This window comes from Euphorbia lathyris, chromosome 2 (assembly GCF_963576675.1).
Source record: "Euphorbia lathyris chromosome 2, ddEupLath1.1, whole genome shotgun sequence".
Taxonomy (NCBI): Eukaryota; Viridiplantae; Streptophyta; class Magnoliopsida; order Malpighiales; family Euphorbiaceae; genus Euphorbia; species Euphorbia lathyris.
In genome coordinates this window covers 112,899,993-112,916,984 of record NC_088911.1, presented here as the reverse complement: position 1 = coordinate 112,916,984, position 16,992 = coordinate 112,899,993, and the positions used below count along the sequence as shown (strand labels likewise).

Below are 16,992 nucleotides of genomic sequence, written 5' to 3'. Positions count from 1 at the left end.
CGATTGGATGGAGATGTCTCAATCATTTGAGAATTTGGATTCAAATTCAGGTCAGGAAGTCTATGTGTTGCTTAAGAGTTAAGATCGGGCAAGACATTTAAATCTATTTGAACTGAACGCATTTGATGATTTTCAGTTGTATCCACATTAGTTGATGATTTTGGTTGGATTAGTTCTTAATTTATATAGATAGGAATATTTCAAAATTTAGAATGAAAATTTTAGCGGAAATAAGTTTGGTTTTTGAAAGATTTTGGAGTACCTAGAGAGACATCTTGCATTTTGTGTTCTAGTGTCAATTGGATATTTGTCCAACAGTTATCATTATGTACCATAGATGGTTTAAAAGGACATTGTTAAATGGCTAGAAAAGTTGGGGATAGAATGGATAGAATCCATTAAAATATCTAAATTGCCCTTAATCAGATTTTTTTTTATTTTTTTAGTTATTAGAATTTAAAATTAAAATATATTTAATGTTTTATTGAAAATTGTGTTAAACTAATTTTCATTTCCCATCATCTTTCCTATTATACATTGAATTGAATATAGGAATTGTAAACTTTATTTATTGTACCCGATTTCTAAATGAACTAGCTTTAACCCCGTGCATTTGCACGGGATATACAGTAAATTTGTATGTTTCGTTGTACATAAAAAAATTATTATATTTAAATCTTAGTGATCATTAGATAAAAAAAACATTCCTTGTTATTTGAATTCTAGTGTGAATTATATTTAATTAATATAATATAATTTAACACATCACTGTATTTTATTGACATTTTTTTAATACTACATTTTGGATGCAAATTTTATATGTTCCTGTGATAAATAAATATAATTTCAATTTCTTTAGACTTTATTATCATGAAAAAAGTAAATTATCAAAAGATGTTATCTTTATAGAAATTTAAATTGTCAGAGTAAATCGACTTCTCCAATATTCCTTCGAGTTATTTTTACAGCGAATGATTAATAATTCTTATTTGATTTATTTTAAAATAGAGAAAAAAATAATTTCTTTGTAATCTTTTAAGATAATTTCACAATTCGACATTCTCTTAATTATATATATTATCGGTTAGACTAATTATCAAGTCCAATTATTTAGCGACCCTTCTTCTCATATTTTATCTGAGAGCATTTTTATCTCTCTTCTAGAAATTGTGTAGGTAAAATATAGTGAAATAACAATCATTTGTATTATAAGCATTTAAAATAACATGTACATAATTTTGAAACCATCAAAAAGAAAAAGCCATAAAATTACATACATATAAGCACATATTAATGACAGGAACATAAAAATGATTTGGCAGAAAATATGAAGAAATTTTGATAGAAAATCCTAAGATTTAAAATACTAAAAAGCTCCATAAAATTAAACTAAAACTCTTTGTTGTATGAATTTAAAAATTGAAAGAATCGAAAGAATTATCCTGTAAAGTTGCAATATGCTAGTATATTGAAATTATAACATATCATCCTCAATCAGCACATGCTATTTAATTTTTGTTCCCATGTTATATCCCATGGCAAACAAAAATAAATATAGTCAATACCATGACACCAATTTTAATAGTACTATCAGTTTTACACAATTGAAGCTATGCTATTTTATGGTATAATATCTAGTGCAACCATTTTATAGTATAATATTTCAAGTGCAGCTAACAATTCATCCATTCTCAAAACCAAGCCAAGACTTTATTTTGATGGTTTTAACGTTTGTTAAAAAGTTTTAGCCGTGAAAAGATCAATTTTACCTCTATATTACTGAAAGTTTGAAAAATTAGTTTTGAAGGTTAGCGAAAAATCTGTACCATTTTCTAAGTTTTAGCCATGTATTGTTGAATTTGGACCATTTTATACATTATCGAAAAATCTGCATTTCACCAAAATCCATGGTCAAATTTGGCCTTGTCCCCTTTATTTTGTAAAGAGGGGATTTTCATTTTCTATGAAAAAAATAAAGGCATAGAATGCATAGATTTCATGTTACCCTCTTGGAGTGAAAGTGGAATTGATATTTCTTCCAACTCAACTACATGCCCACTAAAGCTGAACTATGAAGAACAAATACAGATAAAACTAATAAAGTAAATCAAATATTAAAAAGAAAAGATTAATGATCTCTCACTCACTATTTTGGAAATTGTAGCAGCAACTCTTTGGACAACAATGATAGGAATGGAAAAGAAAGATTAGTGATCCATCATCAAGTCGTGCAACATACTTATATTCTTTTACTCTTACGTATTCATGTTGCACATTTCAAACCCATCCCTCTCTTATGCATTCTAATTTGATTATAATTCCAGCACTAATGCACTCTAATAGGATTAACATTCATATAGTTTTCAGAAGGTAGAAAAAAAGCATCATAACAGAATCTGACAGTTTTCTCAAATCTGAAAACTTAAACCATTTTCATTTTATGGATAGTGATTAGGAGAGGGAGAAATAACTTGCATATAAAATTCTATTTTGCATATTTTAGCCGAAATCACGTTTCTTATACTTGCAGAAAATAGCAAGAGGTAATCCATAATCGGAAAAAAATTTCACTTGAAAGCTAGAAATATCTGAAAGTGCTCTACTTACATTTACTATGAATGTACCAAGGTAGAGACAATTTTAATTCACACAGAGGTAGGAGCAATTTTGATTCACGAACCTAAGGTAACACTCACTTGTATAAACATAACAAAAAGAAGTATTTTTAATCATTCAAATTCTTAAACAAATCTATAATAACGATCAAGAGTTGTTCCATATTGCATTTCCTAATATGCATGTTGTGAGGGTGTGGAACTCAGCAGTATCTGATTAAGGTAATCAAGGTGAGACCTGGTCCAAGAAAGGGGAAGAAGGGACGTCGTGATAAGGGAAAAATGAAAAAAATAAATAAATTGATTATCTCAATAGAACCTCCGATCAAGAAGTGTTGGACAACCGTAAGGGGCTTCGTTTGGTGGCTTCCATTCCTGGATCTTATTCATTAGATAAGGGTACTCATATTTCTAGTTTGAAGGGAATAGAATAGGTTGAGTAATGTTTCCCAAATTTGCTGTGTGAGAAACTGCAAATCAATTATGATCAGTTTAAATTTAAACAGGACACATGATACGATGAAATAACAGTAAGTGATAACTATAAAAAAAATCGGATTCTTGTAAAACAATCTGACTTAATAATGCGTTAAAAAAGGAATATAATAACTCTAAATAATTGACAAAATTACACATTTGTTGTTTACAGTTTTGCTATTAGTATTCTCCTTTTAGATAGATTACCTAGGCAGAAATAACCAAGAATAGCAAAAGCAGTTCTCAAAAGCTAAGTGGTAAGTTCCAAATACTTACATGGATTACCTACACAGGACGTCTCACAAGTTGAATATTGTCTATATTCTGGACCACAAAATAGAAAATGACAATTAGTTGAAAAGAGATATATACTCTTCCAATTACAAATAATTATACCAAAGAAGATAAAACAAAAAATAACTAACCTTACAGATATCAAACTAGTATGTGCGCTTTATAGGATACATGAACTCTATGTCCTAAGAGTATAGGACTGTGCAACACAATTGCTTTTAACCGAGGTACATGTGCTGTAAGATCCAAAATAGGCCCACTACCAACCGATCAAGCGCATCTGAAAAAGCAAGAACGAAGAGATCATAACAATCTCCTCGAAGCATCCATAAATAAGGAGAAATAAAATCAAATTCTCATATCTGGGACAACAATGAAAGTAAAACCTAAAATTAAATTTAAAAATCACAAATTAAGTAAACATCAACTCTTTAATTCTAAATTTAATTATAACATATTATGAAGGCAGACTAACAATAAACAGAAGTAAAAATCAACTCTTTAACTCTGGAAGTAAAAATCAATTCAATCAACATGGATTTCAAATCACAGGCTAAACACAAAGAGAAATCCATTTAAAATTTAAATCCTTTGTAAGAAATGAAAAACCAAAACCATGAACAGAAGATATCTTAGAATTGTAGAAGAACTTATACTTACACTCTATTTAATCTTTGTTAAAGCGTTGTGGCAGCCGGATCCAATAGCGTTTCATAAGCATCGAATCTAAAAGAATTCCATGTTAACGGGATGGTAGAGTTTCTCCACGCTTCTATACACTATTTTAATCTAATAGCATTACCGTCTGGCTGGAGAAATCGGAATTGAATAACAAAACGCCAAATGATACAGAAGGGAATCATAAATGAACCTTGTTAAGGGAAAAAACATCGAAAGAACAAAAAGGAGAGAATTGCAGACGATGCTAATCACATTGGAGAGACACGAAATAAGATTTTAGTAACTGAATGAAAATTCAAAACAATTGGATAACTAATAACCCGTGAAAGTTAATAAACAATATAAGAGAGGAAAAAAATCAGAGATTAAGCCCAATTACATTTACAAACCAGATAAAAAATAAAGATACAAATCAATAAGTTCAACAACATCGATTAACCATGAAGGATGGAAAGATAAAAAAATTGTCTGATGGTGAGAAGATAAAAGTTGCAGTTCTTCATCTAAAGACGTCTTAGTTACCTCAATTGTAAACTTCATTACTGAAAGGGGTTAGAAAAGTGTCTTATGAATCCATAGAAAGACCCTAAAAAAACAGAGAGCTTAACAATCTCAGAATTTTTATCTTGAAATCTAAAAAGAAAAACACAATCAAATGTTAGATCAGAAATAAATTTAATCAAATACGTTATTTTACAGAATAATGGAAGCAGAAAAGCAGGCTAATACCGCAAATACACTATAGAGTGGAGCTTTCTGGTGAAAAAAAATGGAGGAAGACCTGAAGTACGAATCTACAAACTTATAGCAGCCAACATAGATGTAAACCTTGCAAATCAGAAAATGGAGAAAAGTTATCATGAAAAATCTAAGTTGAGGGTGGTGAGGATGAAGGTGGGCACAGAGATAGGAAGAGAGGTTGATTAAGGATAGACAGTTGAGTGAGGCTAGAGAACTGAGGAAGTGGGAGAGTTTTTAGGGATGATAAGTTATTATTGATAACCGGGACTCATAAATTAAGAGAGGAGTAAGAACTAAAAAAATTAATTAAGAATTTTAAGAAATTGACACATCAGTCAAACTTTTATTAGCTTGACATGTGGCAGTTAGGTTCCTGCTTTTATAATAGTAATAGATAGATAGATAGATTTGAAAATAAAATATATTAATTATTGGAATTAGTAATAATTAGTTAATCATCTCTCTAAACAATCAATAAAAATTCATTTGTTTTAATCATCTCTCTAAACATCATCTTTTTAGTTAAAATTTCTTTTTAAACAATGGAGGATATGGACGAAAGAAATTATAGAGCAAGAATAATAGAATTTTTTTTGGCACTAATGATAAAGATTATGGTGATGAATCTGAACATGAAAATGAAGTTGATTCAAATCTACATGGAGTTATGGAAAATCACTCGGTGGGAGGTATTTGTTTGATGTTGCTTCCGTTTAATTTTGGAATAAACTACAAAAATAGGTCTATGGTTTTTAGGCAAGTATCAATTCAGGCTCCACGTACAAAATAGCACCAATATAGGCTTAACGTTTATAAAAGGGTATCAATTTAGGGCTCAATAACGGATTGGACACATCATTCCTATTACTTCGTTAAGTTCTGATTTCTCCCTCCATATACAATTGATAGAACTTAACGGAGTAATATCAATGACATGTTTCGTTCCGTTATTGAGGCATAAATTGGTACCATTTTTTAAACAATAAGCCTATTTTAGTGCTATTTTGTACGTCGAACCTAAATTGACACTTTCCCAAAAATCGTAGGCCTATTTTGGTACCTTATCCCTTAAAATTATTATAAAAATATATAAAAAATTGATGAGATGATAAAATTAAGAGATAAAATTTACATAAAATTATAAATATAAATTAATGAAAGGATTAAAAAGTAATAATGTTATTTTAAATTTTATTTGATCTATTTTGACAATTCATCCTAACAAAATGACTCAAAAGCAATTTATTCAAATGTACATGACTTATATTTATATTATCGAGTAACGTTCAAGTTAGGGGTGCAAACAAGCCTGCCTAGTTCGCAAACTATTCAAGTTAGGCTCGGTCAAAGTTCAGATCGATTAGGCTCAGTTCGAGTTCGAGATCGTCTCGAGCTTTAATGAGTCCGAGTTTGAGCTTCTTTGGGTTCAGTTCGAAAGCTCGTGAGTAGGGTCGAGAGTTTTTTTTATTAATATTATTAATTTTTTTTGGAGTTTAAATTTGTATTCTTTCAAGGCTGCTTTTAGATAATAAAATGTTAATAAAATACAATTAAGTATATTTAAAACTTAAAAAAAAATAAAAAACGAGTCGTTCGACGAGCTTTGAGCTCGAACCGAACCTATATTGAGCTCGAGCCGAACCTATACCGAGCTCGAGTCAAGCTCCAAAATTCCAGGCTTGATGAGCTTCGAGCTCGAGCTGAGCCCGATCTCCGAACTTATCGAACCGAGCCGAGCTGAGCCTACCCCTATTCGGTCTCGGTTCGGCTCGTTTGCATCCATAGTTCAAGTATTTGAAATTATGGTTTAAGCACTATGATGTAATTAGGAGTGTCAATGAGGCTGATATTCCATGTTATCGTTTTCTCTAGAAGATTCATCTTAATGGAGATGGATAATATATATTGATTTGATAAAAGTTTGATTAGTTTCAACTTAATTTTTAAACAAGACGAGCTTGCGCATGACGAATCTCAGCTCAAAAACTCATGAGTAAGCTCGATTACATAGTCATGAATAAACTTATGAGAAAACTAACGAGTTAGTGGTAACAAAGCTCGTGAACAAGCTCGTTAAAAGTTTGTGATCAGCTCACAAACAGAATATTGAGTTCGAACTTGTCAATATTCTAATGAGCCGAACATGGGTATGCCAAAGCTCGACTCCATTACAACTAGGACTGTAATCGAGCCGATCCAAGCCGAGTTTTGTCCTGCTCAAGCTCGCCTCATCATAATGTTAACGAGCTCGAGTCGAGCTTCGAGCTCAAATTTGTGTTTCAACTTGGCTCGCTTAGAAGATCGTCATATCAGGTCTTTTACCTTGTTGTACACGATCTCGCATCTTTTGTAAATAAGGATCATGCCACTGCGCTTCTTGGATCCTTTCTTTCAAATCTGGTTTTACCCGTAGTGTAGCCATCAAACCTGTTCAGAAAGAGTGTTGATATTGTGGCTAGTATGAAGAGTTATAGTTTGAATTCACTAGTGGCGATGCGAGCCATGGATGTGCAGTTAGAAGTAAATGAAGTAACAGGTTTGATGGCTACACTACGGGTAAAACCAGATTTGAAAGAAAGGATCCAAGAAGCACAGTGGCATGATCCTTATTTAGCAGATGAAATAATACAATTTTACATGAATAAACATTAAAAACCTCATTTTAGTCATTAAAGAAAAAAATACTGCAAGGCGAGGGAAATTTTGGCAATTAAAAAATACTGGCTTTGCAAATTATCCGAAATTTAAGGTCTAACTTTATAAATTAACGAGACTACACGTGTTTTTTGGTTCAAATTGACTCATATATGATTTAACTGCAAAATTCATACAAATACATATAATTATTTGCAAACTTTTAAACGGGAAGTACTATCTTACCAATCAACTAACCACAAAGTTTATTTTTATATTTTGTCAAAAAAATATAATTAAATGAATAAAATTTTGATAAAGAATAAAATATTATAAAAATAGATAGTCTTAAAATATTAAAGTCATAAAACTCATTTAACTCTAAACTAAAATTTCAAAGTCAATTAGGACTTTAAACTATCAAAATCTTTAATTAGGTTCATGAATTCAGTAAAAATCATCAATTGAGTCTTTGTCATATCCTAAAATCAGAAACTGTGACTATTTGATATTAACTGTGATGATCTTTGTGTTGTCTCAAAATAGATTTGGGAAAAAAGGTCTAAAACTATTCAACCAAATGATTTTCGATGAGAATTCAATTAATAATTTTTTGCTTAACATGAGGATTCAATTAATAATTTTTAACTAATTTAAGGATCAAATTGATGATTTTGATAATTTAAACGACTTTAATTTTGAAATCCTGTTATGCAAATATTAAATAAGAGTTGCTATACACATTTATTTTCATAGAATTAAAAGTGAAATTTGATACTTAAAAATTAGGCAAAAAGTATAATTAAGCCCCTGAACTTTATTTGTTTTAAAGATCAAGCCCCTGATCAATTATTTTTCCAGAACCCTTGGTCATTGACTCTGTTATGGATTTGACCCTTATTGAGCTTTTTCGTTGAGTTTGGACGGCACACATTGTTACGGCGATTCGGTCTATTGACGTGGACAAATAAAAATAAGAATTTAGTAACTATCATAAATAGAGAGTAAAAAGTAAAAAGGAAATTACAGAAATCAATTTCCAGTAAGTTCTTCCAAGCTCGATCTTCTCCTCTCATTTTGCGATTTTCAGCATTAGAATCGTCATATCGATCTTCTCTTTTTCCAAATTCGATGAAAAAGTTAAATAAGGGTCAGATCCATAATAAAATCAATAATAAAAGACTAAATGTGAAAAAATAATTGATCAAAGGTTTGATCTTAAAAGTTTAGGTGCTTAATTATACTTTTTGTCCAAAAATTAAAAAAAAATGATTAGTAAATATTATATTTAATAAACTGTTTCAGAAAAAAGATTATTATTTTTTATTTATAAAAGAAAAAAAAAATTATATTCAATATACATGCATATCCAAGATTGTCCATCTCTTGGATTGATGTAGGCCTAGTGAAGGGATGGTAAAATTAAATACTGATGGCTCTTGTCATAAAGACAGTAAAATTGCTGCTGGTGGAGTTCTGAGAGACGATGGTGGTGCGTGGATTTCTAGGTTCACGCAGAACCTGGGTATGGGTTCCTCCTTTTCTGCAGAGTTTTGAGGAATCTTCTCTGGTCTTAGACTGGCTAGGAGTCTGGGTTTGAAGAAAGTGCTTGTGAAATCTGACAACTTGAAAGCTATCAAAATGATCTCTGACGATAATGCTATTTGTTTAAATAGCCAAAATTTAATCAAAGGTATTAGAAGGATGTGTTCTTCCTTTGAGTCCATCAATTTCAGCCATATTTTCAGAGAACAGAATAGGGTGGCAGATCGTCTGGCGGCAGAAGGCCATGAGAGGATGTTGGGAGTTACAACCTACTCTTCTCTTCCTGATTTCCTGTCTTCGCTCCTTCTGGAGGATGTGGCGGGGGTTAGCTTCCCTAGGCTAATCCCGGGTTAGGTTTTTTTCTTGGTTTTTGTTTGTTTTTTTTTCCTTTTCCTACAAAAAAAAAATATGCATGAGTAAATGCTATGATGATGAAAACGAAACCCACTAACTTTTGACATTCCCAATTGATAACATTGGGATATTATCCAAAGGATCAAAAGAGATATTCGCCTAAAACGGCCACGTATTGATCGCCTGATACCGGAATGTTACGACGTATCAATATATAAATATATGCATGATGGAAGGAGTATGTAAATATATGAATATAAAATAGGGAAAAGTACAAAAATAAACCTTGTGGTTACACCCATTTTCGAACAACACCCATGTGGTTTAAAAGTTTGCAAAGTGGTACCATGTACTTCATTCCGTTAGCAAACACATACCAAATTGACTAACGGTGTTAAAAGTCAAAGGAAAAAGAGTTAATTTGGTCCTTATATTTATTTATTTTTATAAGCTGACCCTCTTATTATCTAATTATCACAAACAAACCCAAAAATAAAAAATAAAAATCAAATATACCATCTTCTTCATCTCTCTTTAATTTCTTATTTTTTTTCTTTCTCTCTCTAAAATAAAGCTACCACCATCAACACTTTAGATCAAGTTTACCTTATCTAAGTACTCGCTAATATATATTAGATGAGATTTAGGTAGTAGGACATGGCATTTCTAGCTCATTCCTTGATAAGGTCCGTGGAATTGCATATGAGTTTTTTGATCTTCCAATTGAAGAGAAACAAAAATATGCTCGAGCTGCCAACGAAATTGAAGGCTATGGAAGTGATAGAGTAGTTTCAGAAAATCAAGTTCTTGACTGGAATCATCGCCTATGTCTCAAGGTTCTTCCTCAAGATAAAAGAAGATTAATCTTTGGCCACAATACCCAAATGATTTCAGGTATATATTCCAAATTCCAAGGAATTGATTATGCTTTTGGGATCTTTATAATGGAAAAAGAGTTTGTATTTCAGCAACATATTGCAGGAATATGCAGTGAAGATGAAGTCAGTAATGGATATTCTGTACAAAGCCATGGGAAGGTCATTAAATGTGGAAGAAAACAATTTTGCCAGAAAACAGTTTATTCTCTCCTCTCTCTTTTGCCAGAAAGTAATTCTTGGAGAATCCAAATTCCTCTTCGTCGCTGGAGTTAATTTCCATGGTTAATCAAGTGAAATAGACAATAAAACAGTGTGCAGTAAATGAATGAGATGAAGAATCGCAAACCGGAGAGATAAAAAGCAATGCAGCTATGGAAATCGAGGGATTGTGGTTCTTGGGGGGAATGCGGGCAAAGGTATGGCAGGAATGGGATAGCAGAAGGTTTGGACTGTGAGTTTTATTTTGAAAGTGTTGATGTTGGTAGCTTTATTCTAGAGAGAGAAATTAAGAAAGAGGAGAGAGAAATAAGAAAAAAAATAAGAAATTAAAGAGAGAGGAAGAATATGATATATTTGATTTTTATTTTTTATTTTGGGATTTGTTTGTGATAATTAGATAATAAGGGGGTCAATTTATAAAAATAAATAAATATAAGGACCAAATTAACTCTTTTTCCTTTGACTTTTAACACCGTTAGTCAATTTTGTATGTGTTTGCTAACGGAATGAAGTACATGGTACCACTTTGCAAACTTTTAAACCACGTGGGTGTTGTTCGAAAATGGGTGTAACCACAAGGTTTATTTTTGTACTTTTTCCTATAAAATATAAAATATAAAATATAATAAAAGTAATTTGGTATGAATTTTTTTTTCCTCTCATTCTATCCGGATAGCTTTATTGTTAAAGAAAATCAATTTTAGTTAATTCATTTTTATTGGGTATATTACTCCATCGAATGAATATAAAAAGTCTCTTGGAATCCACTGAATTAATACCAAAATGTCATCTTCTTTTTTATTGTTTTTATGAAATTAATGGATTTCTTATTCTCTCAATCTAAGAGTATGAGATTTAAATAAGGATATTTTAATCCATTTTGAATAGATTTAATGCAAACTAATAATTTTATTGATACTAGAAATTTAATCAAAAGTGACAATTATTTTTGAAACGGATGGAGTAACATTTATTTCTTTGAATTTGGGTTAATAATATAAAGTGTATTTTCATTTTAAAGACGACATGTACATGTACATGTATATGAAAGTAATAGATTATGGATACAACATTTTAAGATTAACTTTCATACATGTATAATTATGTCTTAGCGTACTAATATTTTAATCTTTATAATAGACTCAAAAGTAATTTATTTTATTATAAGACTTTTATTTATATATATTCGTAGAATAATATTTATCTAAGTCTTAATTTATTTAAGGAAAAAGTATAAAAATAAACCTTGTGGTTTGGTCCATTTTCGAACCGTACTCATGTGGTTTAAAAGTTTGCAAATTGGTACTATGAACTTCATTCTGTTAGCAAACATATACCAAATTTACTAACGGTGTTAAAAGTCAAAAAGAAAAGAGTTAATTTGGTCCTTATATTTATTTATTTTATAAATTAACTCACCTTATTATCTACTTACCCCAAATAAACCCCAAAATTAAAAATAAGAATCAAATACACCATCTTATTCAACTCTCTTTTGATTTTAGCTTCCTAGCCACTGCTTTAGAGACGAATTGCCTCAACGACAACCTAATTGGGTTTCCACTCACCGCAGATTTATGCTTTCTGGGAAAACACTCAACTGTAGAATTATAAGCCACAAAAACAACCTCTGTAAATAATGAAAGTATGTAATTAGCAATGCCTGGAACAGAATTCTGCTCTTGGATCACAATTTTGATTCCTCTTAACAAAGCAGCAAGACAAGTAGGGAAAGAAACATATTCCCCAGTGCCTATAATAACATGAGGATCAAAATCTTTAAGAAGCTTGAAGCTATGGATTATTGATTGAATCAAATGGAAAGGAAGGGAAAGATTTCGAAGTGAAATCAATGGCCGGAATAACCGTACAGGAGGAATGGGAGAGAAAGGATAACCAGCTGAAGGAATAGAAGTACTTTCCATACCATCTGGGGTTCCAATGAAGATGATTTGGGTATTAGGGATTGCAATTTTGAGCTCGTCGGCAATTGCCAAAGCTGGGATTATGTGACCACCAGTCCCGCCGGCAGCTAATACTACCCGGAGAATATCATCGGATTCCTGGTGACATTGGGTATTTCCGGCGACGATTTAGGTATTGTTTGAATGGTTAATCGATAAACAAGATAGGATCTTGCGAGGTCTAGGGTGGGTGGGGAAGTGGAGACGAGAAGGGTAAAAGGGGGAAGATGAAGGAAGTGGAGAGAAGGAGAGGAGGTGGTGGTGGTGGAGGTGGTAGATGGTGGCCATAAGTGAGGGAAGAGAGCATTTAGTGAAGAATGGTACGAGGAAAGAATAGAAATGTGGAAGTGTAACTAACTGATGTTTTCCTTTCTTTCTCTTTCAGTGATGAAGCTCAGTTGAGAAGAGAAGAGAATAGAGAGACATGTGGGGAAGACGATAAACAACGTGGATTCTAATTAATTAACTAAATGTATTTGATTCTTATTTTTAATTTTGGGAGAGGAGAGAAAGGAAAAAAAAAAAAAGTTGAAGAAGATGGTGTATTTGATTCTTATTTTTAATTTTAGGGTTTGTTTGTGGTAAGTAGATAATAAGGGGAGTTAATTTATAAAATAAATAAATATAAGGACCAAATTAACTCTTTTTCCTTTGACTTTTAACACCTTTAGTCAATTTTGTATATATTTGCTAACGGAATGAAGTTCATGGTACCAACTTGCAAACTTTTAAATTACATGGGTGCAGTTCGAAAATGGGCCAAACCACAAGGTTTATTTTTGTACTTTTCCTTTATTTAATGTTTCAAAAAAAGTCTGAATTTATTTAATGTTCCAAAAAAAGTCTTAATTTATTTAATTAAAGTATAATGACCTATCTTAAAATTTAATCGTCTAATTATCAAAATCCGGTATATAACATCAATAACGTAATAAATATTTTAGACACTTATATGTTATATAGTTTTTGATATTTTAGAAGTATTCTTAACAGTATTTATAACACATTTACCATTTTAGATATAATTAATGTGTAAAATATCTAATATAATAGTTTGTAGTCTCTTCTTTAGTGATCAATTGGTGGCCTTCAGTTCCTGCTTTTTGCCATAGGTTTATCAATGATGACATTTGTAGTATTTCTCACCTGCGTTTTTCTTTACTTTCCTAAATTTTTTCTTCTCCCCCTTCTTTTTGTTTGTTCTCCTTCCTATTTTCTTGTTCAAACACTCATTTTTCGTTTATCAATATATTGAGGGTTTGTCAGTTCTTGGGCCACGGATGCTCACCCCACCCAAATTCTATCTCATCCCAATTTCTATCAAAACAAAAATTAAATAACAACTCAAATAATTATTTAAAATTTTATATTTATTATCAGTAAAATTGTTCCTCCTTGAAAATATTAATAAAAAAATTTACCATTTCATAAAAGTAAATTTCAACCTCATCCTAAATATTAAATGTGTCATAAACAAAATGGTAACATTAAATGAAGGTGTAGTGTTAGATTTGTCCTCCATAATTAATGATCCCATATGAATGAAATAATTAAAGACAAAGCTCCACCCATGAAAAATAATAAAGGAAAAGAAAAGCCCCAATTTTTACAAAACTAGAGTAGAGTATAGAGAAAAGACAAATCTGTAAAATTCTGGTGCTGTCTTCTACTTTTTCATCTGATTAAACCCACCTATTCTTTCATCATTATTCAATTCTAACGTTCCTATTTTCAAAAACCGTTGGAGCCATTTTTCTAACCTTCACATTCCCCCCTCTTTCTCTCTCACCCTCCCTGTCTCTATTTTATCCACACATTCCTCTCTGCAACTTCCATATCTCCAATGGGTTGCTTTCTTGGCTGTTTTGGCTTTTCTTCCAAGAGAAAGCGCAGAAAGCAAGCAAATCGAGTTCAACCTGGAGAACAAGTAAGCCTTTTTTTTTTTTTTGAATTTTCTTCTAAAAACTACTTCTTTAATGTTCTTATGATCTGCTTTCTTCTCATCCAGCAGAGGTTTGGTAGTTATGAGCCTCTGGATTCAGCTTCTGCAAATCTCGATGTAACAGAGAAGCCCTTGAATTTAGATTCTGAGCTCAAGTGAGTTTAATTTTGCTTTCTGTTTAATCTTTCTTTCATATAAGTGATTTTCTGCTAATTCTTGGTGCTTTTGCCTGTTTAGGGCTGAGAGCAGAAAGCCCAAGGAGCCATTTAATTATAAAATTAGGAAAAAAGTTAGCTTTAACTTGAATGTCCAGACTTATGAACCAATTCCAAAAGAAGAAGATTCAGAACGTTTCAGTGATGATGAAGGGAGTAGCAAAGAAACTGAAAAGGAAAGAGAATCTCAGTCTCTTTCTGATGGTGATTCAACAGCAGAAAAAATGGCATCTTATCCCTCTAATTACAGGTATAGGAACTGTATTCATAGTTATGATGAAGAAGATGAAATAGCATTTGAGGAAAGTGACTTGGATGATGAGGATTATGATGATCTTGAAGAAGATGAAGATGATTATGATGATGATACTGCTTGTTTGAGAGTTAGCCAGCAAGAACAAGTATATGAGAAATTCAAGTCTTTATCAGTAAATAGAGATTCATTGACAGAGTTGAATGGTGGAGAAGATAGGAGTGAGTATGTTCATTCAGTTCTAAAACCAGTAGAAAATCTGAGTCAATGGAAAGCAGTGAAGGCTAAAGCAATGCCACTAGTTAAACGGCAGAGAAAGGAGAATATAGCATTAGAACAAGAAGAAATTGCAGTTGATGCAAGCCTCTCAAACTGGTTGGGTTGTGAGTCAAATAAAAACATATCATCATGTTCATGGAGAAGTAGAGAAGATATGCCTATTTTAGATTTCACTAGCTTGGAGGCTTGACAATAAATTCATTGACATTAGAAATGAAATTAGTTATTGTCCTTAGGGATTTGGATAAGTCTGAATTAGAAGTGCATAAGCTGTTGTCCAGTAGCATTGGATTGTGCAAGTGTGAAACGATTTGGGAGGGTTGTTGTGTTGTTTGTGATTCTTTAATCCATTTCTGATTGGTTTGAGGAAAGATTGAATGAGAGTTTGTTCTGTTTTCTTTTATGTTACTGTTTTCATTCTCTACTAATTAGTATTTGTTTCCAATTTCCTAGTTTGATTCATGAGAAGTCAATTTCAACAACATGTATTGTAACATCCTGAAGCAATTTCCAATTTGATCCCACGGCTTTAAAATGCACATGTATGTATTCTCACCTTACTAATAAACTCTAATCAATCTCTGTCTATTTCCGATGTAAGATTCAGTTCATTTCTGCCTCCATAGGCATCCCTTAGGCCGCTCCTTGCTCAGGCCTTCTACCCCGACGCAACCCACTCCGGACTGGGTCATCATAAGCCCACCAGCTTCCGCCTAGTTGGTCTCCAAACCACATCTTACATGGAGAGTTAACTCTGATACTAATCGTAACATCATGGTCCAATACCGTGCAGATATTGTCTACTTTGACCCAAACTTAACATCTCGAGCCTTAAAACGCGTCTGCATTAAGTGTCTTGTCCTCGAGACACAAATCAGAAACTTGGCTCTAAATAATAACAAATCCTTATAAGTGGCTTATTCCATAGAATGATCTTTTGGCTTCTTCGTTAGGATGATCTTGTAGAAAAATGGCTCTCTTTCAAGAATCTTATATTGTTAGTCTAAAGGGAAGAAGAGGAGAAAGTGTATATTAGTTGTTCAAGTATGGGACTTTGAACAACTAATATACACTTTCTCCTCTTCTTCCCTTTAGACTAACAATATAAGATTCTTGAAAGAGAGCCATTTTTCTACAATCTCATTGGTGTAACCCAAACCCCAATATATAGTCTTCCAAAGTCCCCAAAAAAGTCTAACTTTCCAACGTGGGACTTTGAACAACTAATATACACTTTTTCAATATGAGATTCTTGAAAGAGAGCCATTTTTCTACGGATCTTTCCACTAAATACCACTGTAACAAAGTCTCACCATGGTGAGTGATAGAGCAAGTAGCCTGAATCGACTTAGGCACAAACTGATCCTGGAGATCGAATTCCAATTCCTGACATATGTTTTAAGGCTTCATCACGATCTCTCAACGAGGATCTAACCCAGAATAAACGGAATTACAGTAGGTGATTTTCTACCATACACAACCTTAATGGAGATAATCCAGTAGAAGTATGAAAGGTGGTATTGTACCAAAATTTAGCCCATGGAACCCGTAAGGACCGATGTTTAGGCTGATCAATTGTAAAACAACCAAGGTAAGTCTCCAAGCAATGACTAATTACCTCGATTTGTCCATTGAATTTTGGGTGATAAGCAGAACTCATATGCAAAAGTTTACCCTGTAAACAAAAGATTTCCTGCCAGAAGTAACTGAGAAATAATGGAGCACGATCACTCACGATTTATTTAGGTATCCCATGCAATCGAACAACTTCACGGACAAATTTTTTAATGCTTCTTTGTGTAATATAAACCTCCACAATTGGTTTGGATTGGACAGAAGGAAACCTAAAGCGATGGATTCAGGAGCCACTCAGAAATGTCGCCAACCTCGGGTTCTGATTG

At 32.2% G+C, this 16,992-nt stretch overlaps 1 protein-coding gene, 1 long non-coding RNA gene and 1 pseudogene across 3 annotated transcripts; 1 reads left to right on the top strand and 2 right to left on the bottom strand.

The window, feature by feature from the left end:
• Nucleotides 1-2,979: 2,979 nt before the first annotated feature.
• Nucleotides 2,980-4,250, bottom strand: LOC136218094 (uncharacterized). The gene is made up of 4 exons (XR_010683630.1): nucleotides 4,047-4,250; nucleotides 3,518-3,666; nucleotides 3,369-3,416; nucleotides 2,980-3,085 (listed from the first exon to the last, which is right to left on the bottom strand). It is a non-coding gene; the product is annotated as an uncharacterized lncRNA (long non-coding RNA).
• Nucleotides 4,251-11,922: 7,672 nt separating this feature from the next.
• On the bottom strand, nucleotides 11,923-12,690 carry LOC136217378 (uncharacterized; annotated as a pseudogene).
• Nucleotides 12,691-14,047: 1,357 nt separating this feature from the next.
• On the top strand, nucleotides 14,048-15,630 carry LOC136216498 (uncharacterized). Of its 2 annotated transcripts, none has more exons than XM_066003020.1 (3): nucleotides 14,048-14,329; nucleotides 14,411-14,499; nucleotides 14,582-15,630. In XM_066003020.1, the coding sequence occupies exons 1-3, from the start codon at nucleotides 14,246-14,248 to the stop codon at nucleotides 15,279-15,281; spliced, it is 873 nt and encodes a 290-aa protein (XP_065859092.1). In that variant the 5' UTR covers nucleotides 14,048-14,245; the 3' UTR covers nucleotides 15,282-15,630. The 2 variants fall into 2 exon arrangements, with proteins under 2 accessions (XP_065859092.1, XP_065859095.1); XM_066003023.1 differs by having other exon boundaries at nucleotides 14,054-14,329; nucleotides 14,414-14,499.
• The last annotated feature ends 1,362 nt before the right edge of the window (nucleotides 15,631-16,992 follow it).

Excerpts from the sequence above, each read along its gene's own strand:
- LOC136216498 (XM_066003020.1), top strand. The coding sequence starts at position 14,246 with ATGGGTTGCTTTCTTGGCTGTTTTGGCTTTTCTTCCAAGAGAAAGCGC. Across the intron at positions 14,330-14,410 it reads GAGTTCAACCTGGAGAACAA|CAGAGGTTTGGTAGTTATGA; the intron begins GTAAGCCTTTTT and ends CTTCTCATCCAG. Across the intron at positions 14,500-14,581 it reads AATTTAGATTCTGAGCTCAA|GGCTGAGAGCAGAAAGCCCA; the intron begins GTGAGTTTAATT and ends TTGCCTGTTTAG.